Consider the following 22993-nt stretch of genomic DNA (forward strand, 5'->3'; position numbering starts at 1 on the left):
TAAAAATAACCTGCCAGATTTTGACTGGGACAAAACAAACAACAAACAAAACTGGGAAAGCATTTCACATTTCTAGGAGGCAATGCTGCAGAAATATTTGAAACTGTGAGTGTATTAGTGTCACAAAGTGTTTTGCAGCCTCAACTGCACCAAAGCAATAAATTTGAAAGATCTTTTCGTACTCAAACAACTCAAACATACCACTGAATAGTTGCATCTGTTTTGTAAAATATACTGGTTTTCTTGCTTTGTTTAAGTTGCTCTGTAATTGTAATAAAGATTGATGTGATCTGTTTTCTCTGTAGTTAATACTGTACCTATTATTGAATGTAACAAGAATGGAATTTGGGGTAGATTCAGCCAAATCTTGAGCCAAATCTGACTGCTTTGCTCCATTTTTGTGGCTTTACAGGGCAAAGAAGGATCCTTTGAAAGTGACTAGGACTGAACTGAGAAAAGACTACTATATTTAAATTTTCTTGCTCTCTAAAACTCCAAGAATGGAAGATGAAAGGAAGAGAAGGTGTGCAATTGGATGAATGACCCAGGCTGCTGTCCAAGGAGAACATTTTTATTTGGGACTCTCCCATTACAGAGCTTTGAGAGAGAGAGATGCTAAGTTTTAGCCTTACCCTTATTTATTTTACAGATAAAGCTTATTTATTTTACAAATCCCAAAGTGGGGTCCAGTTCTTCCCCCAAAATCATACTTTTTTAAAACAGGCAAATAAGCTTGAATGTCAGGGAGCCAGCTCCAAAAACAGGATTACCATCCTTTTATAATATAGAATGATTCTTGTCCAGTAGTATTTCTACAATGACTGAATTCACACATTGGTAGCTTGGTTTTGACCTCATGTGATGTGTGAATCTAGACATTATGAATTGAAAATCAGAGTTCATTGACCCCACATACACATGTATACAAAACACTCCAAAAGACAGCCCCCCTTATTATCTATTCTTTATCTTGAGTCAAACATAGGAAGAATAGGAACTTTGGCTTCTTATCCCAACTTGAGAGATTTGGTAGTGCAAATAAGAGGTTTTGTGCAATTTTAGCAGTTTCAGGCTTTCTCTGTCATACTCTACTGTCTCTCTAGTCATTGTAAGCTAAAAACAGAAGGGGAAAACAGCTTTCTAATTATCTTCTTTTATGTAACTCCTAATCTATTGATTTGTAAACCAAACATAAGCCAAAGTAAGGCATCACCATTTTAGATTAAACCATGAATAGCAACCCAGTGACCTTCAGATACTCAAATTTATTCTATAACATAGTATGTGATCTCCTAAAGCTGTGGTTAGGGTTAGCACCCTTCCAAATGTTGTTGTCAAACTGTAATTTTTAATGAAACAGAATGACAAGTTATTAAATGTATGAGGAATAATCATACTAATTGTATTTCATTAATTTTATTTAATCTGAATGTATATTTGTATCTCATTTATTAGGCCTTGCCTACTTTTTCATTCTGGACTCCCCCAGCTCTTGGAGGGTGGCTCTGGTTCGCTATACATAGCAAAAAAGAAAAAATCCACCTTATCATATTTCCTTAATATTGGCCATGTTGCTTGTATCTGATGAGAATTCTAGTCTCAAAGTCTGGAGGGCACAAGGTTGCCTACACATGAATGAAATGTTTGAGTAAACAAAACACAGAGCTTTTAAAAGTATACTCATGACCTTCTAGGAGGTAGTAAAAACTTGATTTTGTGTGTGTAAATGTATAGATACACATTCACAGACTGTGTGTATTCTTTTCTTTTTATTTGACCTTTTCATCATTGAAGATTTTAACATGTACTTTTATTCCTTTTGCTTTTTTAATATCTGTAAACCCTAGAGTCCATGAAGGCTGAGAGGGGGTGATAAGTTGCATCAATAATAAATAAATATACTCTAGAATAGGGTTCTGCAATAGTTACTGGAAATCAACTCAGGTGCTTAATTGAACTGGACTTCTTTCTGCCTTGTAATATCAACAGGGAACTGAATAGCATGGTGTGAAAACAAAGCAAAATGAAGAATGTGGAAGGTGGGGAAAGCAACTGTGTTTAATGTAGTGCAAAGGTGAAACTTCAGCTGGGAAGATCAGAGCTGTTTGGCTGGGTCACCACAGTGAGTCCATCGATGGGTGGCCAGTGAAAGCTTATCTTCTGTTAGCACCCCCCCCTCAACTTGCTCACGTGTTAGGTTTTCAAAGGTTCAATGTTTCAAAGCATTGAATCCAACAGATGAGTTCTTTGATTTTTCTCCCCAGTGTGTGCTGTCCTGAAAAGCCACGTTTTTTTAAAAGAAATCACCTCCTGTGGCTCTGGGCTTGTTAGCATTTGCAAATAACCAAAACTTATTTGGTTGTGGAGCAAGATGTTGATAAAATAATCCATTTGGTGCCTCAAACCCACTAGGATTTACTCAAACTCAAGTGCCCAGTATTAAAAAGTAATGTAGAAAACAGCATCAACTTTTTTGTTGAAGCCCTTTGCACAGAGACAGCACCAGCAGAGAGGAGTGAAGAAATCACTTTGTCTTTCTTTCTTTCCCCCTCCCCCTCCCCCTCCCCTCCCCTCCCCTCCCCTCCCCTCCCCCTCCCCTCCCCTCCCTGTCTGTCTATCTATCTATCTATCTATCTATCTATCTATCTATCTATCTATCTATCTATCTATCTAAAGGCAGTGAACATACCTAATAATCCTTCCTCCTGTTTTTCCCACAACAACAACCCTGTGAGGTGAGTTGGGCTGAGAGAGAGGACTAGCCCAAAGTCACCCAGCTGCCTTTCATGCCTAAAGTAGGACTAGAACTCACAGTCTCCTGCTCTCTAGCCTGGGGCCTTCACCCCTAGACCAAACTGGCTCTCGTTTCCCCCCCTGCAAAAAAGACATTGATTTTCTTTCTTGTCTTTCTGTTTTTACCCACTGGCCAAGCCTCTTCCAGGTCTTAACTGGACCTATGAATGTTCATATCTGTTTCAAACAGCACTGCAAGCAAAGAGGGCTTCATTGTGTGCTGGAAAGGAAAATAACTCTTAGAGATTTATGCCAAGCCATTTAATATTTTAGGGCCTAATCTCCACTTGAAGAATGGAGGAATGAAGAATGGATTTCTTGAACCAGTATATTGTCATGAAGCAAAAAGTCTCCCAATAAGCTTTCATGGCAGAGGATGAAATAGAAGCTCAGTCTTTCTACTCCGAGTCCAGCACCTCACAATGTTAAGATGAAGGGGAAGAACAAGGAAGTGATCTATGCAGTGACCAGCATTAGCATTGGTGGCTGGCTCAGATGTTGATGCCAAGTTACGTTTGCTGCTCACTTGCTTGCTGTTGCTCTTTCATACACACAAATAGATCCAAGGAACTGGATCTTTTCCAGTTTTGCTTTTTCTATAAAACAAAATTAACATCATAACTCAGAAATTCAGCTCTTGTTATTTGATTTCTTCGGCATTATGGAGATTGAATAAACCCAGCTGTATGACAAAGGGCTGGGTCTGCAGTTGCCACTTGCCCTAGTGTGTGGATGGGCTACCTACCATTTTAGGGAGGACAGGCACTGATGATGTCATCCTCAGCACTGTCCCTAACCTGCTGGAAAATGACTCCGACCTCAGTTTTCTTGCTCCACATCCAGAGTAGTGTTTTTCCTCATCTGCTGGCACAAGCAGGACATTCCAGTCAACCTGCTGGGCTTCATTCCATTCTATGTGAATGCCTCCATCCAGTCGGTTAGGGTGTGCTTTAGCTGGTGCCCCCCTCCTCCCCAAGTCTCCACTTTCTGCCTTCCATTGCCATTTCATACGGGGATGACTTCCATGAAAGCTTAGACTTTAGGTTCTGTTGTGTATTCATGGAAAGGGAAATGATGGGCAAAAAAAAGTGTTTTGTTTTTACTTGATGAATTAATAAGAGTTCCACCAAATTTCCCCTTCTAGCCTAAGTGTCAGGATGAACTGTAAAATGGTGGTTTTCTCCAAGTCAGAGAATGGAAAGCAATTGGTGATTGATACTCTGGAATTGGTAAGAAGGGAAAAGAAGCAGGGAAATCCACCAGTCAGGAGCCATGTTAACCATGGTCCAGAGAGAATAGTTGGCTACTACTGTGGGTGGGTTTCTGAAGCTGGTTTCATTTTAGCAGTTTACACACTGAAGACAAGACTGCAGTGTAAAAAAACTCAGCTTAATGTCCCATGAAAGTAGTCAGTTTAGAACAGAGTGGAATACAGAAGTACCAAAACTGTTAATATTCCTGGTTTAACTGAAAACAGAAATTGGGGGCCTTTCCTGTAAACCAATGTCTTGGTGTTCTTTTTTTTTCTCCTTCTTTTTCTCCTTGATTTTCATCTGTGGGGACCCCACAACTGCTTCTCCCCAGGGCCCAGACCCTAGATTTCTAGTTATAGTTTCATCTGTACATTTGTTTTCAGGGTGGCCAGTGCCTAAATCCATGCTGGAACCTCAGTGCTAACTATTCCCATAAGATGGGGTTGATGCCAGACGTTGTGGGTGGCGAATGACACCCAACTCTTCAAACAATCTGCGCTCCAAAAGAAAGTCTTTAGAAGCAAGATTACCTTTCCCAGCACGTTGGCACCACAGTGTTCTTTCAGAGGGCAATGTGTGGCCAGGCCTAGAATGGTAACCTTTCTAAACATGGCCTCCAGCCCAGGCCTCAGAGTCTGGGCATGTCATGGGTTTTGTGAGCAATATCCGTTCAGCTCCTCAGGATATGTTTATGTTTCTCATATGAAAATAGGGAATCTGAGGTTACTGTTGTGCTGGAAAAATGTCAAGACTCAATTGGCAATATCCCACTAAACCACAAGTTTGTAGGAGAAAAAAACAAAACCCTTGAATTTTTAAAACCACGTCTATATACTTTTAAGTTTTATATATACATGAATGAGGGAGGGAAGGGGGTCAAGCCTTACATTATAGTGGTGGCAGTTCTGAAAATAATTGAAAAAGGGAAATACAGCCCCCAAGTTATTCCCTGAATGAAGGGAAGACATAATATACAAGAACAATAGTGTCCCCTCCCCTTGAAAAGCCTGTTGCCCCCTTTTTTAAAGCCTGATTTAGCTCTCAGATAGGTTTTATTGTTTGATGGAACATGTGTTTTACAGATCTGTCATGTGAAAACTATTAAAAAGAGGAACTAGAGCAATAACAATAAGCCACGTAACCATGGTGTGTTTAATCCCCGGTTTGACTATTAAACTATTGCTTCTTGTGGATATGAAGCCAGATCACATCATGCTGTGTTGGCTTTTCAGCAGTAAATTTCCATTGGGATGCAAAGGTTTTTTGTTTTGTTTTGGTTTTTTTTTAAGATTATTACTATCATATACTTTTGGCTCAGAGGAGCAACTCTGTCTCCATGTTGGCTGTCTCCCAACATAATTTAAGCTGTGGAAAGAGGACGTCTGCATACACTAAGTTTTGGGTTGCAAGATCAAGGATCAATTGATGAGAGTATTGCTGCTTAGTGATTATGAATATGTTGTAAAATAGATAGTTCCATAAACGAAGCTGCTTGATTTGATTCCAGGTCAAAAATTTCTTTCCTTATTGTAATTTACATTTTCTTTTTTAACAGATGTTTATAAAAAAAAATCTTACTGGTAACTAAGTCAAGTTTAAAGAGCAAGTACATATTCTTTCTATTTTCATAAAACAGTGGTTACTCCCGCCCCCAAATTTATGCCAGTTTCAGGAAGGTACAGTAATTCAATTTTTTTAATCTATTTGATTTATATTCCTTTCTGCTTTTGCCAGCCCTGAAGGCAGCTAACTAAATGTAGAAGAAAAATAATTTATAAAAAGCTAAATGGACACATTAAAATTAATGATAATAAAGGGACAGGGCCCTCTTTATTTGTGTTCCAATAAATGACGGCTAACACACTGAATAATGAAACCCTAATTCTGTGGGAATTGGGGATTAGGTTCCAGAGTCCTTTTCCTCTCAAAAGTGCTTCCTTCTAGAGATGGGTATCTTCTTCCTGCTTGCACTGAGATCACCAGCTCTGTGATCAGAGTGTCCAGAAGCTTTAAAGGTAAGAGGACTATGCCAATCACAAGTAATGTGCTGCCATTAGAGCAAGCCAAGAATGGCCCATGGGCACCGCTAGCATCTAGAGGCACAGTTGAGAGGCCCTTCCACCAAGTTCATGGGTGAACATGGAGCTGAGAGGAGAATGTGAACCATGTGATGTGAGCAAGGTGTCTCCTATCAGATGCCAGAAGTGTCACTTTGAAGAAGGCCAGTTGCCATGAGGAATCCACATGCTCACAATCAGGCTGACCAAGCGAGATCTGGCTAAGCAAGAAAGAAAAGCAAATCCATTGGGCAGATGACCTAACCTTAACCCTTCAGAATCATATTTTATGCATGTGCAGAAGGTTGTCCTCCATTTTGCATATACCCAAAGGAACAAAAACATCCCAACTGTGGATATACAAAAACCTTTATGCCTATACTGAGGTCTAGTCTCTCTCCATATGTGAAATTGCAGTTAATGAGACCATGGATAATGAGGACCACCTGTACTAAAATCATCCCAAAATTAAAAGCCAAGAGGTTTACAGATTTCCTAAACACTGAGACAGTGGGAGCTAAAAACTAAGACCCTCTCCCATGTGCTAGAAAATATGAGTCTCTGATAGCTAAGCATCTTCCAGATGGCCTTTGCTAAGCAACATTACTTCTACCAGTATTAACAACCAGGTTGGTTAGGGTAAGGCAGTCTTTTCCTTGAGGAGTGTATATGTGTGTGTGTGTGTAGTATGTTTAGTCAAATCATTGAACTCCAGACAAAACTCATTTGTGCCATGTACAAAGACTATTGTGGCATAATAGGCAAAATGAGACTCAGGTCAGGAAACCTAGGTATAAATGTCTGCTCAGCATATCATTCCCTGTTAATGGAAGAGACCTGGTAGGAAGAGCTTATATGAAAAATGACATTACATTAATATATAAAAGCCTAAATGTTTTTCTATGTTTTTATTTATGGAGGGTGTTGTAATTTGAATGCATTGGCACAGTATTTGCATGCGTGTTGCAATATGCTTATAATACTAATTCTAAGAACAGAGAAATTGAATGAGGCGTCAGAAAGAAATACATGTAATTTATCATGTAATCCTTGAACTATCCTTTTGAGGTTTAGTGTTTCTGAAGCTTATGGTGACAAAAGAGACAAAACTCTACCCTTTCCCCGAGTTAGAAAAAGTTGAGATTAGGGGCACCTTGTATATTGGTTGGCTATCAAGTAAGCCCAAGACTTGTGGGCCCCTGTGTTTTGTCAAAGGGACATTTCCTAAGCACAATGCTTTCTTTCATCAAACAATCTGTTGCTTATTTCATAGTAATTCAGATAGATGGAATAATAGAAGCCATATTTCTGTTTGGCAACTTTCCATGTATGTTGTAGAGGTGATTACATTTGTTATTGGTAATGTAAACATTATTCAAGATCTTCATTTTAGTCTTGTGAACTCAGTGGAAAGTTCATTCTGATTATTTGCGGTTGGGCAGCATAATTTCTGTTTATGCTTTTGCTGGGTAGAAAAAAAAAATCAAGCTATCTGTGTCCATCCCACCTTTGTACTCTATTATTACAACGTAGATGAGGCCTGAAATAAAATTGTTCAAGATGTCAATTCTGCTGGGCTGGATGAATGTGCTTTTATGAATCTGTCTTGAGATTAAGTTGCAGATTTTCACTGAGTTCTTAGTAATGAAGATTTCTTGGTTAGTGGAACAAATAGGTAAATTTTCTGTTTCTTACAACTTTTTCTTCTCTTGCTTTTCTCCTATTAGCTGGATTGCCATTTCTGATCATTGAAACAAGCACAATTGCACCCTATCCACGGGGATTTTACTGTAATGATGAAAGCATCCGTTATCCTATGAAAAGTGGAGAGACCATCAATGATGCTGTCCTGTGTGCTGCAGGCATTCTTATCGCCATACTTGCTGTAAGTAGGACAGATACAAACACGTGCATCTTGTAACAAATTTGCAGTAGAACCTTTTCTATCTTTTAGCGGAACAATTGGCAAAGCCATAATGAGGTTGGTTTGTTTGACTTAGCATGCTGCATGACTTCAGCCACAGTGGGCTTTTAAACACCATGGCTTAAATTAAACCCAGCCACCAGATTGTATGCAAAATACCTATTTTTTGGTCCTATTCATAAATAGCTAGTAATGAACACACAGTGTTGAACCAACTTTTGAAAAAACGGGTTGTGAGTAAGTGGCTCTGATATTATTATAGTTTCAACGGCAAAGTACATCTGGTCACTATACAGACCAAAATAATTTAAATGAAGTTAGGATATCATTAACCAATCTCTGAGGATGGTGTCAGGTGATTTAGAATGTAGCACTTGGAGAACTCAGAATAAGCTCAGGGTAGAGACATGATGGCCTTTCAGAACCATGCAAACAAGATACATTCTATAAAATTCAGTTTGTACCATTTTTATCTTTCAGCAAATGTGTGCTGCTAGGAGTTTTGAAGGATCTGGTGCACAGTATCCCCAGACTGATAATTTCTTTGCTATTTCTCTATCCCATATTTCATGTTGAATCATGAAGTATGTTCTTTCTTGGAGTTAGCCACTGCCTGGAAATATTTCACACATGGTGTTGGATTCAGATACATGAAGTAAGCAGGCACATTTTGAAATGAAATGTGAAATCTGGAAGACTGAAGAGAAGAAACAGGATCTATATTCCCACAGTTCTTTGCACTGCGCAATAATTTGCTTGATGTTCTTTTGGAGGAACAAGACATTTCTGCAAACATTTTCTCATTATCAAATAGTTTTTTGATCATGGAAGGAGTGAGCTCAGTATATTATAGGCAGTAAAGGGACATTTTTTAATGGCACAGATACATAAATGAAACCTGCTTCTATCATTGTATTTTACTAACCACCAATAGCCTCAACCCATAGTAATTACTAGATGCTACAAGAATAAATCTTTGGCTTTGTTTTTTAAACCATAGTTTGTCATTACATGTGATCCCACAAGCTATGATTTACATTTGCTCTGCAAAGTAAATGAAACTTTGGTTTGTTAAAATAAGAAGTGACTAATTCCTTGAATGCTTAAGGAAAGAAGAAAGAGTCCATGAACTCAAGGGTAATTTTCACAGTAACAAATAATGATTTGGTATGCTTATAAAGTAAGTCACTCTGATAAATACTGGAAAGATGGGTTATGTTTCTGATTATACCAGAAGATTTAAGTGTATGAGCTCACATAATCAGCTACACAAAACCACTGATTTGTAGACAAACATGATTTCCATATTTCAGAGCAATTAAATATTTACATAGATAATCCTATGAGAAGAATTTTTTGTTCACATGAATGACCAACCTTGTTATTTCCTCTCCCAGACAATTCACTTATTTTTGAATGCCAGTAGGATGACTGGACTAGTCAGTCAGATGCCATATTTTTAGTCTTATCAGCTGTGAGGCTGTCACTTCCCCACTTCTTGCCTTTTAATTGATTTTTTTCCCTCCAGAAGAGATTTTTTTAAAAAAAACATGGTCTGATTGGCATCAGCCTGAAAAGACTTGGATACCTTACCAACTGCCCCACCTACAGTATTTCAGCCCCTTTCTGCAGTGGGATAGGGATGAAAATCAAAATGGCCACAGAGAAGGAGTGGCTAGAGAAGTTCAGTCATAAGAATCACAAGCTGATTCTCAGGTAGAAAGTTTGGGTGAGGAAATTATTTTACAAGAAATTAGCTTAATAAGCCTAACAAGGTCTGCTTTTGATTTCCAGTACGTATTACAGGTAGTCCTTGCTTAACGACACTAACTGGGACTGGAAACTCTGTTGTTAAGTGACTCGGTTGTAAGCCAAAAAACCACGTGAGCATACTCCAGTTGTTAAGCAAGGACCACACAGGTTGTTCAGCGAGAACCTCATGTGACCACAATTTCCGACTTCCTGCTGGCTTCCTCATTGACTTTGCTTATGAGAATCTGACAGGGAAGGATGCAAATCACAATCATGTGACCCTGGGATGCTGCAACAGCCAGAACTTTGAGGACTGGTCGTAAGTACCACTTGTTCAGCACCATCACAAGTTCGAACAGTCACTGAACAAGTGGTCATTAGCCGAGGACCACCTGTGTTGTACTGGCCAATGATTGAAATACATATGATAAAGTGATAAAGTATGTATTATGGCTGAAAATGTGAGCAGTCAGCTAACTATTAATCAGCTTTCTTACAACAAAAAATGGTAGGTTAATTAAAACTAAAAAGGAGGAAAAAACCAGACAATAAAAGGAATGCTTCTGGGTTAGGTTTGCAGATTTCTTTTTTTAAATTAAAGTAACCAGGTACTGGGAAATATAAATTAATCGGTATTATTAAGGTTTTTAAAAAGTGAAATTATCCCTGAATTTACAGTGAAATATAGGGATAATTTATAAAATTCTGATTCTTCTTTAAAAAGATAGTGATAAAGATAGATAAAATAGTTACTACAAAATAAAAAAACAACTATTATTGGATACATTCTAGGTAATACAGCTATGTTTATAGCATAATGTTCCCTGCAATAGTTTGTAACACTTCAACTAAATAAAACATTGCAACATTGCTAGCATGTACATAACCTGCTCATTTAGAAAGGCAATGATTGATTAATAGTCCAGTGACAAAGAGAGGATAATTGCTTAGATTACCATATCTATTCTATACTAATTTTATTGATGTAATCATTACCTATATAGCTGCTACATCCCTAGCAGCTGTAATTCCTACAAGTTGAAAAATTATATTTCATTGTTTTCAAAATCTTTTAGACTTGCGGATGGCTATCCAAAAGACAAATACATGTTTCCTTCTAAAGATACAGCTTAAATTCCAGGATTATTTGAGTAGAATATGAATTCATCAGAAATACACAGAATGCTTATTCTTCTCTTATGCCTTCTGATTATTTTGTTTTCAAAAGCATGGAAATATTGGGAAGAATAAGCAAGACAATCGTTTTCACACTGCTATAACTTTTTAAGGTTTTTTTGGGGGGGGGTTATCAACAGAATATCTTCTCAGAAGTGAGAGGTCTAGGTCATGTTTTATGGAACTTCCAGGGTCCACAAAGTTCTTGTTAAGTAAACTTTGGAGGTTATGACCTTTGTCTCCTATGGTGCATGAGAGGATATGAATGGACAAGGCGCTTGAGATACTAACTGCCTTAGGGACTGTGCTTTCCAGACCTCCCCTAAATATTCCCAGAGTTTATCCCAATGAGTGTTTCTTTCACCTTAGAAAATACAGCTTGTTTAACTTTTCAGGTTCTCATTTTATCCACTTGTCCTGGCTGCGATTTAGAAAACTGTCCCTTAATGGCCAGCTAGTAAGTTTCTCAGTTGTAACAAATGGCCTTTCTCTTTCTGTATTTGAGTAAGTAAGTAGGCATTATTCATCTCGTGACATCTGTGTTCAGACAGTTTAGAAGAGACATTTGGTGTTTTTTTCTTCTCCTTTAATAAAAGAATTTCCTGTACAAAGAGACACAGGTGAATATAGATCATGTGCATACCTATATGGGAATAAACTTAATTGGACCCTCTAGCCTTTCTTTCTAAATAAACTTACATAGACAGAGTTGTGTTGCATGTCCTTGGAATAGGATTTGAATTGTCCTTTTAGATGGTAAATTGCATTGAAGTTCTTACATGGTAGGAAAATAGCACCTCCAATTAATCATACGCTAGATCAGTCATCTAGATATATTTGCATTTAGCTACGAAGTCTGGCAGAATAGAGTATATTTTGGGGGGGGGGAGAGAAACAGTTATATTTACAAAAATGTATCACTGAAAATAAGATAAATATATGTACGGGTAGTCCTTGCATACCAATCATTTGTTCAGCAACCATTCGACGTTACAACAGCACTGAAAAAGGAGACTTAAGACTGGTCCAAAGCCCAGCACCCACGCGGTCATATGATCACAATCTGGGTACTTGGGAATCAGCTTGCATTTATGATGGTTGCAACGTGCCCATGGTCATGTAATTGCCATTTGCGACCTTCACTGCCAGTAGGCAAGGTTGCAAGTCGCTCCAGTAAGTCGCTTGCATGCTCCCCCACCTGGTAGCAGCCACCCCTGGCCTTGCTGCACTCATGCCGCACCTTACCTACTGGTTGGCCTGCTTGCAAGCCGCCTGGGACTCGCTTAATGACCTGTGATCCTTGCTTAATGATGACAATGGGGATGCTGGGATTGTTGTCTGTAAGCGATGCAGTCACCTGACATCGCCCTTTACGACCGCATCGCTTAGTGATGGAAATTCCAGTCCCAATTACCATCGTTAACTGAGGACTACCTGTATTCGATTGAAATCTTACAATTTTCCACCTGATTAGATGCTTAAAAATACAGTAACTTGAAAATTAAAAATTCCTACTAGGGAAGAAGCAATTGCAAGGGTGACTTGACAGAATCAGAGAAGCAAGGTCTGTTAGAGGCTTTTCAAGTATTTGATAAAAACAGTTTTCAGCCCTATTTTCCAAAAAGTGAAACACTATGCACTTTCTTCTTAACATCAGTACTCCCTTTTAAACATTTCCAGCAGTTCACACCACACACATCCTCTTTTCTGGAGACACAAGATAGAAGAGGAGCTTAATATCTTTAAGACTTGTTTATTCAGGATGAAGTTTCAGCTTTTGCACATCTGCGCTGAATTAGTTGCCGGAGCATTCTTTCTTTTTCTTTTTTACTTTTTAAAAAACAGGGTCAACATTTGCCAAAAGAGCAAGATTCTCCTACTTCAGCTTCTTATTAAGGGTTTTGCCACAATTTTGGCTACATCAGGATGGGTCATGACTGTGTAATGGCATGCTGGTGGGGAGGCTGAACGCTCCAATTTTCAGTCTGCTATATTTGTGCAATTATCAAGACCACCAGCAGTGAAAGAAAATATTAATCTTGTCAAAATACTCACACATCTTCCTTGGGCAAGGCATCAGTAGCTTTTTAAAGGGTGCATATTTTTGTGTATGCCAAAGATAGAATCACTGTGTAGTGATGTGTGTAGCACTTTTTGTTGCTGTATTTTTCTAATTCAGGCTGTAATCTTACTCCTGGTTACATAAGATTAAGTCCCATTGTACCCAATATGCGTATTAAATTTAAATCCTACAACGTTTTGCTAGATTAGGCAGAATTTATTTCTGTATCTTTGATGGTGTATGCAAATTAATGGATATCCAGTTTGAAATTTGAAGGTAGAAGTATTCAATTAAAATTTGTGATTTTGAAGGCATCAAGATTTCATTTCAATTGATCTGAGAGTTGATTTGTTAAAAGTTTAGACCATAGGCTAAAATGGAGAGGCATCAAAATTTCTGCAGCTGCTTTAATTTTTTTGGGCAGGGTAAGTTGAAAAGAGCAAACATAGTAGACCTTTTTAATATTAGAAATTTAAGCCCTATACTTTCAAGGCTTTGTTAAATAATTTTTAAACATTCTTCCTGAACCTCTTTTAAGGCAAAGTTAATAGGTATGAGGAAAGGACAGCTCCTAATTGTCCAGCAAAGGGCTTATTTAAAATCTATGCTTAATCAATATAGAAAGTATCTTCCTTGACAATAAAAACTCCTGACCATTTACTTTCCTAACCGAACAGGCTTGTTGGCATGGCTAATTGACAAGGTTTGCTGTAGGGAGGAACAATGGATTATATATTCTTTGTACAACTTTTAAAAATGGTAGATAAGTGTTATTATCACTACTATCTCTTATTTTGAAATCTGTGATATACAAAAATAGATTGAATCATACACTATAGTCATAACAGCAGCTAGCAACAGCAGCAGTTTCAACTCACTCATGCAGATCAAAAGATAATTTATTTAATATAAGTCAGGACAAAGAAAGTTGGAGAATGAAAACAAATTATTTTTGTTTATTTTTTGGAGAGATAAGGAGAGTAAAAGGGGGGACTGAGGAACTGCAAACAAATTGGACAAAGAGACTGACAAATAGTTTGAGAATTAAGGACAAATAAGCATAAAAGGATTTTATATGTATCATTGACTGGAGAAAAACAGACCACAGAATGAATTTAGGGAAAGGTAAAGTATCACATAAGAAAGAAAAAGTCAAAAGGAAACCATCAAATAAATCTGAGTCTCTGTTTCTCTCCCCTTCCCTCACCAACCTTCTACCAGAATAGTGAGCCACAAACAGCAGAAGGATGCTCCCATGAGCACTCTGGAAATCAGGTTGTGCCAAATTCACTGGTTGATTAGTCAGTATCAGGGAGCCTCTTAAAAGAACTCAACCCATTCCTCCTCCTCCTCCCCCCACCCATACCTTGGTAGAAACCAGCAATAATGTTTTGGATTCTGCCAACCAGAAAGCCAGTTGAATCTCCAAATTGCCTTCACATCTTTCTGAAGCTATTTGTAAGATCCTGATTTGATTTGATGCCATGAATTGATTGTATTATTTGACTTGTGGGGTTGATTCGATGAGATTTTCTTCAAATCAGGTAACCTCTTCAAAGTTGTGCATAGGACTAGTAGATCTGTATAGGATATATTGAGTAGAAGTATCAATCTCTGTAAAATCCAGGGTTTTTTGTTTTGTTCTATCATGTTTTTTGTGCACTAACCATTCATAGTATACATCCATACCCCAGGAAAGTGATTTGAAACAGTCATATGGAGCAATTTACATTTGTATATTTTCCTTACATTTAATTATACATATTGAATGGAGATCTCCTACAGGCCATAGTTGCCTATGCATATGTGGTGGGAATACATTCTCAGGCATCCACAGAAACCACGGGGGATTTGTAAGAGACTCATCTTCCAGTAAAGGAGCAATGCTTCAGTTGCCTGTAAATAACTCCAATAGGCCATCTGGCAAATTAATTGCATTCTTCCAAAGAAGGAGAGATTGAGACACAGATGCCTTTATTCATCCCATATGCAAATCTAGTTCTTGGTTTACTGCCTGCATTTGAAGATAGTCCAACAAATAGATATGCCATCAGCTGTACAGCACTTGTATTCTCCAGGATTTCCAGCAGATTTTGGAATAGGCTAGGTCCTAAGCCTTTTTCTTTTCTTTTAGTAACGTTTTGTACAGTTTTTATGTTTTATGTGATTGTATATGTATTTATTGTTTTAATGGGTTATGTGAGCCACCCAGAGTCCCCCATCAGGGGAGATGGGCGGAGATATATTTAATAAATAAATAAGTAGCCTTAGTGAAGCCCCAGAGCTTTCATATCAATTTCCATTTGGGGAAATATTGCAATTTTATAGTGTAAATAATGCATTCAGCTTTTCTATAAACTAAAAATACCTTTGGGTTTATGCTTTTCTTAAATTTTATACCATGAAGTAGCCATGACTGCTCCAGGTTTAAATTAATCCATTTCCCTTTCTTCTCTTTCACGTCCTCATTCTGCAGTTTACATAGTCTATGTCTTAATTCAGCTTCTTTATAGCTCAAACGTCCAGCCTTCTCAACCCAAGAAATCTAGAATCTTACTTGCACCTTTTCTGTAACCTTTTGACATTTTCATCTTCTCTCCTGCAAACTGGATTTGCAGGGAGGAATAATCTATGAATTATATCTGTGCATACTAACTGCTGTCTTAGAAGGAATCTTCCTTTGCTTTGATCCATGACTGCTCCTTATTAGAAGTTCCTAACCAACAATGGTAAGCTCAGTGCCTGCCCAAAACCAGCAACCCATTTTTGAAGCATCTGTAAACTATATCCCCACTTTACATTATTTTTTTCTTTCTTTTTTGTACGAACCTGAAAGAAATATGCTAAGCATTTTTTAAAAAAAACTTTTGGGATCTCCTGAGCAATCTGATATCCTCACTTGAATTAAGATCTTCAGATTTTAAGTAATATAATTGGTGATGTTTGTTTTGTATGTATGTAAAGGAGGGCCTTTATTGTGTTGGCACTTGAACTCTGGACTAGTTTCCAATCAAATTACTCCCATTTGCCTAGAATTTTACATTTGCTTTATTTCCTCGTTGTTTTTAGTTCTTTTGTAGCCTAGCCATGTTGGTTTTAATTTTATTGCATCGTGTTATATTGATTTTTTGAATTCTTTCCTCATTGAACAACACTTGGAAATCTGCTAGGATTAAGCACAACTTTAGAAATTAAGACAAACTGAAGACCAAATCATAGGTTTCCTTCAGAAATAACAGCAAACATGAACACTGTTTCTCAGAAGTATTGTAATCCATTGATTCTCACTTTGTATCTAGAAAGTAGGCTTAGTTCTTGAAAATTATCATTCTCTTTTGCTTGAGATATTTTAAAAGTTTTAGTTTTTTTAGTTCCATGTTTTAGTTTCACTAAAAGTAATTAATAACATGGTAAAATTGGAACTCAGATCAGCGATTTTTGAAAATATGGTAAAAAGTAATTAAAGTTGTGTTTCTCTTTTAGTGAGTGTGACATTTGGACTTGATTAAACTGTGTATTTTCATTAAATTGTCTTCAGGTTTTGAGATTAGAAGAACCTAGGCAAGCATGTTCATATAGATGATGTATAGCATTACTATCAAGTCCAAAGCACTCCCGTAGATGTGGAAATACAAGGCTTTTGAATCGTGCATGCCAATTATGCTAGTAAATTATGCTACATATCAGAAGCAACAGAAAAATATGAGCAAGTATGAACTCATTCATGATAGTAAGGACCATTGCATAAATAAGTGAATGTAAACTCAATCAAGACACACTCCTGAAAGCTCTTAGTCAAATATACCTAGGCTGATTGCATTTCAAGTTATAGTTTTAACACCTAAAGTATTTTAGCATTGCTTCTGTGCTTGCCACTTGACCCTCTTTCCATTTTCTGTCCTCCATCCAGAACTATATAGAAACTGGATGACATAAACAGATAATTTGGAGGTGTGCTATAAATGCTGATTTATAGTGTTCCCAAAACCAAGCACTTGACTGGTTAATTTCAGTGAGACTCTTCTTGTGCTTTCTAAATAATGCCATGAAACAGATTTCTTTTTGAAATTTCCTTTCTAAATGTCATGGCCCCATATAATGTGACTTTAGTGGAAAATCATTGTTGATGGTTTGAGTAAATACTCATACAGCCTTGTCAAAGTGCACACTACTTTACAGTGTAAGCAAAAGGTCATAGATATTTGGCATGATTGTATTTTGTTTTAAATGTCCTTAATCTGGTACCACCAAGACACTTTGGCACCTGTCCTCTGGAACAAGGTTCCCCCCAAGATCCGGATGGCCCCACTCTGCTGCTGTTTAGATGAGCCATGAAGACCTGGCTCTTCACCCAGACCCCTCACTTCATCATGCTTGCCATTTTTTTTCTTTATTTTTATGCTTTATTGTAATTTCTTCATTTAATTCTTGTGAGCCCTCCAGAGTCATTCAGAGTTGAGCGGCATACATGTGTAATAAATTATTATTAAATTATTATAACTCCCATCATCCCAGCTGGCAGAAAATATGAGAACTTTGTTCCAATACGTTAGGATTATAGGCAGAAACTAAGTAACACTATTAGTTAAGAACAGTCATTTTAACTATTCAGGATTGTTATTTTTTCCATTATGTGGCCTGTGGTATAATAGAAATGAGACTCAACTTTGAGTTCAGGATAATTTGCAATTTTGCCTTAGAGTAGTAGTGCAATAAAATCATCAATTAAAACTAAATATAGGTAGATTTAGGACCATAAAGAAAGTGCTTCTTTAAACAGTATAAAATAAAACTGTAAAGGAGGGGGTGACTACCATTTGTGATATTCTTAAAAAGGAAGATAAGAAAGGTAAGGTTCATGGACATACATGGAGGATAAATCTCCCCATGGCTTCTTAGACATTTGGCTGCATTTATAGTAATAGCACTTTAAAAGCTCTCAATCCAGAAGGAAAGCTTAAACTGAGAGGATTAGTTTAGGAACTGTTGTGCCTGTGGAATTACTTGCAATTCTTGACTACACCTGAAGCTTATATTTTGCAATGTCTGAAGAACAATTGTCCAAAAGTGGTGTAATGATGCCAGAAACACCCACACCTTTTTGATTTTATTTTATTTGGTTGCTTTTGGGTAATAGGCAGTACATGGCATGCTCAAATGAAACCAGCTGGACTAGTTTTTCTAATTATGTCTCCAGGGTTGTCACTGCCTGTAGGCTAAGACCTGGAAAAAAGATATCAGGATAATCCTACAGTTTGCAGCAGTAAAACAGTAACAAGGTATTACAGAGCCTTCTGATTTAATACCGAATACCACATTATGCTTATAGTTTGGGAATCAATAAATTGTTCTGAAATATTGTCCATCTGTATCCCAATAAGTACATTCCCTTTTCAAGATAAGATTCAGTGACTGGGAAATTATCCAACCACATTTGTGTCATGTGGGCTCTTTCTTCAAATAAATCAACACCTGAAATATTTGCATAAAAACAACCCACACACACACACACACACACTATTGGGTTACACAGAAATCTCTGGCACAGCAAAATGAAGCCGATGTAAGAATTCCAGCTGTTGGATGCCGTGGACCATAAACACACCTGAAGCATCTGTAACCACACTGAGCAGAGTAGAGCTACAGAAGTAGAATGGGGGATTGCATTCTATTCTTCAGAGTAATCACATCCTCATATAGAAAAATGGGCTTAGCAAATCTGAACATGCAGAATACAGAGATCTGTCATTCCACTGGTCAGTAGAACACAGAATTGTTCTTTCAAGTGATCTAAAACTAGCATGTCGGTGACTCATTTAGGCAGATTTTTATTGCTTGTCCCTGACAAACTTCTCTGGAAAGCAATAAGCAAATAAATACGTCCCGTGAACTATAGTAGTCCTCAGTTAATTTGTTCAAATATATTGAAGCTGAAACAGGCAGCATGCAGTGCTATATACCAGTCTCACTGAACCAAATGACTGGCACTTTTTCTGATAGACAGAATTGTGCTATAAGTGAGCAGTATTTAATGTAATAAGAATCACTTTTCTGTTAAATCACATCTCATCACTACATTAAAAAGCAGTATAAGATCTCAGAGGGAAGGGCAGAGAGAAAATCTGATTCATAGAAGAGAAAAACAAAATGTGTTTATATACAGAAGGGGTGGCTAGGTGTTGGCAACAAATTAATAAACACATGCTACCTGCTGCAACTAGTTAGATACTTTGGGGATTTAAAAGGAATTAATACAGTCAAGGTTAATCCAGAAAATCAGAGGAGCAAGCCCATGTGCCGATAGACACTCTCAACTACAAATTAATATCTAAGAAGTAAACCTATGTACCTCTTAACCTCCATCATCTTCTAAGGGACCACATCCAACAGTAACTGTGGTGTCTTCACTTCTGTGACATACCATATTCCCCTCAATGTCAGCTAGAAAACTCTCTACACACACAAGGTGAAGGTCTGGACTTTGTTGGACTGGTGCTACTATTAGCTGGAACTGAGCTGTTGTCAGTGGATTAGGATATATGATGGGCTGGGGCCAAGTCTTACCTGCTGCTGTTCCAAACTACTGCCCCTAACAACTGCTTCATTATGTCTAAGGTGTGCAGCTCCCACAAATAATATGCTGCCTCATTGGTTGGTCTGTTGTGTCCTTCTGAATGGGTCCTCAGAGCAATGCATTGTGAAGTTGTAAAGTAGCTGTGGTTAGTTTGTTGCTCTGAATACCCTCTTACATTGGCTGGTAGGTCAACTGGAAGGTTAGTGGTAGGTGCTCATCATGCCTGAGGCATTAGGTACTCTTAGGCTAGATTTGAGTGTTTGGTATGTAAGTGCAGGTTTACAAATCATTTCAAAACGTAAAAAAAGACCATCTTAGATAAAGCATCACATGTCCAGGCAAAGAGATCACTAACCCAGACACTGGCAGTAATATGGGATTATTTGCTACAAAAGTAGGTATTTGGGCAACCAGTGTGAGGCTTTGATTTCAATTTTCACAAGAAAAAGGAATCAAAACCACTCTGTGAGGCTTCATTGCGTTCTACTTGGATTTGATAATATATTTCAAATGCAAAGATACATGCAAAAAATGTGCATGTGCACAGTTATTCTGAAATATATTACCAATTTCTAGATACCAGTTCAAAACCAATTAATTTGAGCTAATCTACTTTTATAATTTACTTTTCTACCTATGGTGACCTTCATTTTATTGCCTATTTTTTCCATTGTTATATAGAGAACTGTGACTTAATGGAAGAGGCAGATCACCCCTTTTTAAAGTGAAGTTAAAATATCCTTCAGGTCAAATTCAGCACCAGTAAAATAAGACAATCTGTAGTTTTCTTGGCAACCATATGCCATTACCTTTTTCTGGATGCTTTCTCAATTTCACAGCCTGGTATTCCCATGTGATCTCCTAAAAATTATATTGGGTCCAGTCCAGATTACCTTTTCGAGATCAGCCAAGTTCAGATAGGTACTGCCAATAATTCATTACTAATAAACATTTGGTGAATAGATTTCAGCAGTTACGCTATAATCAGCTATTCTGTTAAAACTATATAATTTTCAATAAGACAATATTTTTTTCTAAATGATATCTTTAAAAAAAAATACACCTTTCTTTCTTGCAGATTATTATAGGAGAGTTCTATCGGATCCACTGCCTGAAAGAGAAATCTCGATCTTTTATCCAGAACCCATACGTTGCAGCATTATACAAGCAAGTGGGCTGCTTTGCATTTGGCTGTGCTATCAGTCAATCCTTTACTGATATTGCCAAAGTGTCTGTGGGACGCTTGAGACCTAACTTCATTGCAGTGTGTATCCCAGACTTCACAAAAATCAACTGTTCCCAGGGTTATATACAAGAATATCAGTGCCTTAATCCTGATGAAAGCAAAGTCCAGGAAGCAAGGTAAGAATTTTTTTTCCCAACACACATGTCTGTTTCAACCAAAACGATGTCCTTTTGTCTACATAAGTTTCAGAAGTCTAGCTAAAATATATAATAGTTTGGAAGAAGAATGCAAGAGTTTTAATGCTCAAGGGAAATTTTAAAAAAGCAGTTAAGAAGAGGTATTACTGATGTATCGAAAACAAGTCATTTTTATAAAAGCATAGAATATAAAGGCCGAAGATAAGCTTGAAGATCATCTGCCCAGTATGAGAATACATGACTATATAATTTTTAGTCTGTCTCTTTCTGTTAGTACTGTACTGAAACCTGGAGAATCAGCCCATGAAACTGAATGGTAGAAAAATTGTATCATACCCAAAGGAAGTACTGATACCATGTGTAGTCAGGCTGGATTTTTTTTAACCATTAGATAGGTTAAAAAATACATAGGTACCAGTTTTATCCAACTGTAACAGTGAATTGGACAGACTCGTGAAAGGTGTCACCATCTTTGTGTCTTCAAGGCATACTAGATACACGTTATGCCTAGTCTAAGAGAAGTGTGCTTCTTAACACTGGCTGCTGGAACTGGTGATTGCATTGTTTCCATTTTCTGCTTATGAACTTCTCAAGGGTATGTGATTGGGCTCCATAGGAAGATTGGATAGTTCTTTAATAAAATCAAACAGGGATATTCATTATGTTTGCAGTGACAAGTATTTGATTACTATTTATCCTTTTTTATTTATACTACGCATAAATCAGTTAATAAAATATTTCATCTTAGATGTCTGCTGCCTCCATAAAAGTTATTCAGTCCTGAATTAATAGTTACAGATGGATTTGGAGACTGTAATTTTAGAATAAAGAGAAGTTATAGTTCTATGAATTTATCACCTTAAAAGATGGGAAAGCAAAGTAATTGGCCATTCATTCAAATAACAAAGTGAATGCTGTACTTTATATCTTTTCCTTTTCAGGAAATCATTTTTCTCTGGACATGCCTCCTTCTCACTCTATACCATGCTTTATTTGGTGGTAAGTGTAAAGTTATTTTACTTAAAGCAAATCATGTATAATCTCTCTCTCTCTCTCAGGTTTATAATGGGAAATGAATGAATATGATGAACCAGAAAAAGGAAGGAATCACTAATACACACAATTCATTTAACAGAATCACAGATTAAAGCTTTATGCTACTAAAACCTGGAATATAACTTCAAGGCTTGTATCTTAACCCTAGTTTACAATGTCAGTTTCCTATATGGGGTTGTTTATGCAAGACTAAGTCCATGTACAAAAAAAGTGTTATTTACAAAGAAGTATAGACACAGTAATTCAGATTGCTACTAGTTCATAGAATATATAGTTTGAAACTGACTGACTTCTACATGTTCATGCATCCACATACAAAATTGCTTGGAAAATGCAGCAGTGTGAACATGGAGAAATGCAATCATGTGAACAATGTTATTTTGGCTTCCAGTCATCATTTCCATATGAAACAATGTGGCACAGATCCTGCAATACTGGTTTCTCTCTTTATAGTTAAGAGTTTCTGATAGTTGTTTTTCATCCAGAAGATCTTAGATTCAAACCAGAACCATACAGGTTTTTATATAGAAGATCCAGAATTCAGGTTGTCAGATAGTGTTAAGAATGACTGAAATACTAGAAGACTTCTAATTCTCAGTGGTAGACTACCATGAGTTTGATGGTCCAAAATTAATGATGCTTGTTCATGAATGTGGTACAAGTGCTTGTCATCAGTTGGGGCAGAAGTGAAACAGATAAATCACCATGTTTGGAAATAAAGAAATTGATAAAAAAATAAATTGAGAATGTATTGGATGGAATGGGAAAAGGGTTACTGAAGAAGGATTAAGTAACCCTAAATAGAATATATCAATTGGTAGCCCAGGTTAGCTGGTTGGTGCACTTGAAAAAGAACATCACATCACTGCTTAGGAAGAACAACAAGACAAAGCCATGTGGAAAAATGGCAGTGTCCACTCCCTCCCCCATGTGTCTCCCCCACTAGGTAGACCAGACCAGGAA

The 22993-nt window shown here is 37.3% G+C and overlaps 1 protein-coding gene across 1 annotated transcript in view; it reads left to right on the forward strand.

The window, feature by feature from the left end:
- Positions 1-22993, forward strand: part of PLPP3 (phospholipid phosphatase 3) — an 80526-nt gene that overhangs the window by 33796 nt on the left and 23737 nt on the right. Inside the window, exons 2-4 of the mRNA XM_007430773.3 lie at positions 7831-7988; positions 20670-20953; positions 21916-21973. Coding sequence (XP_007430835.1) covers positions 7831-7988; positions 20670-20953; positions 21916-21973 — 500 coding nt within the window. The remainder of the gene's footprint in view (positions 1-7830; positions 7989-20669; positions 20954-21915; positions 21974-22993) is intronic.

Source organism: Python bivittatus, unplaced genomic scaffold (genome assembly GCF_059951505.1).
Source record: "Python bivittatus isolate LINGU-HERP-01145 unplaced genomic scaffold, Pbiv_v1 ctg000700_np1212, whole genome shotgun sequence".
Taxonomy (NCBI): Eukaryota; Metazoa; Chordata; class Lepidosauria; order Squamata; family Pythonidae; genus Python; species Python bivittatus.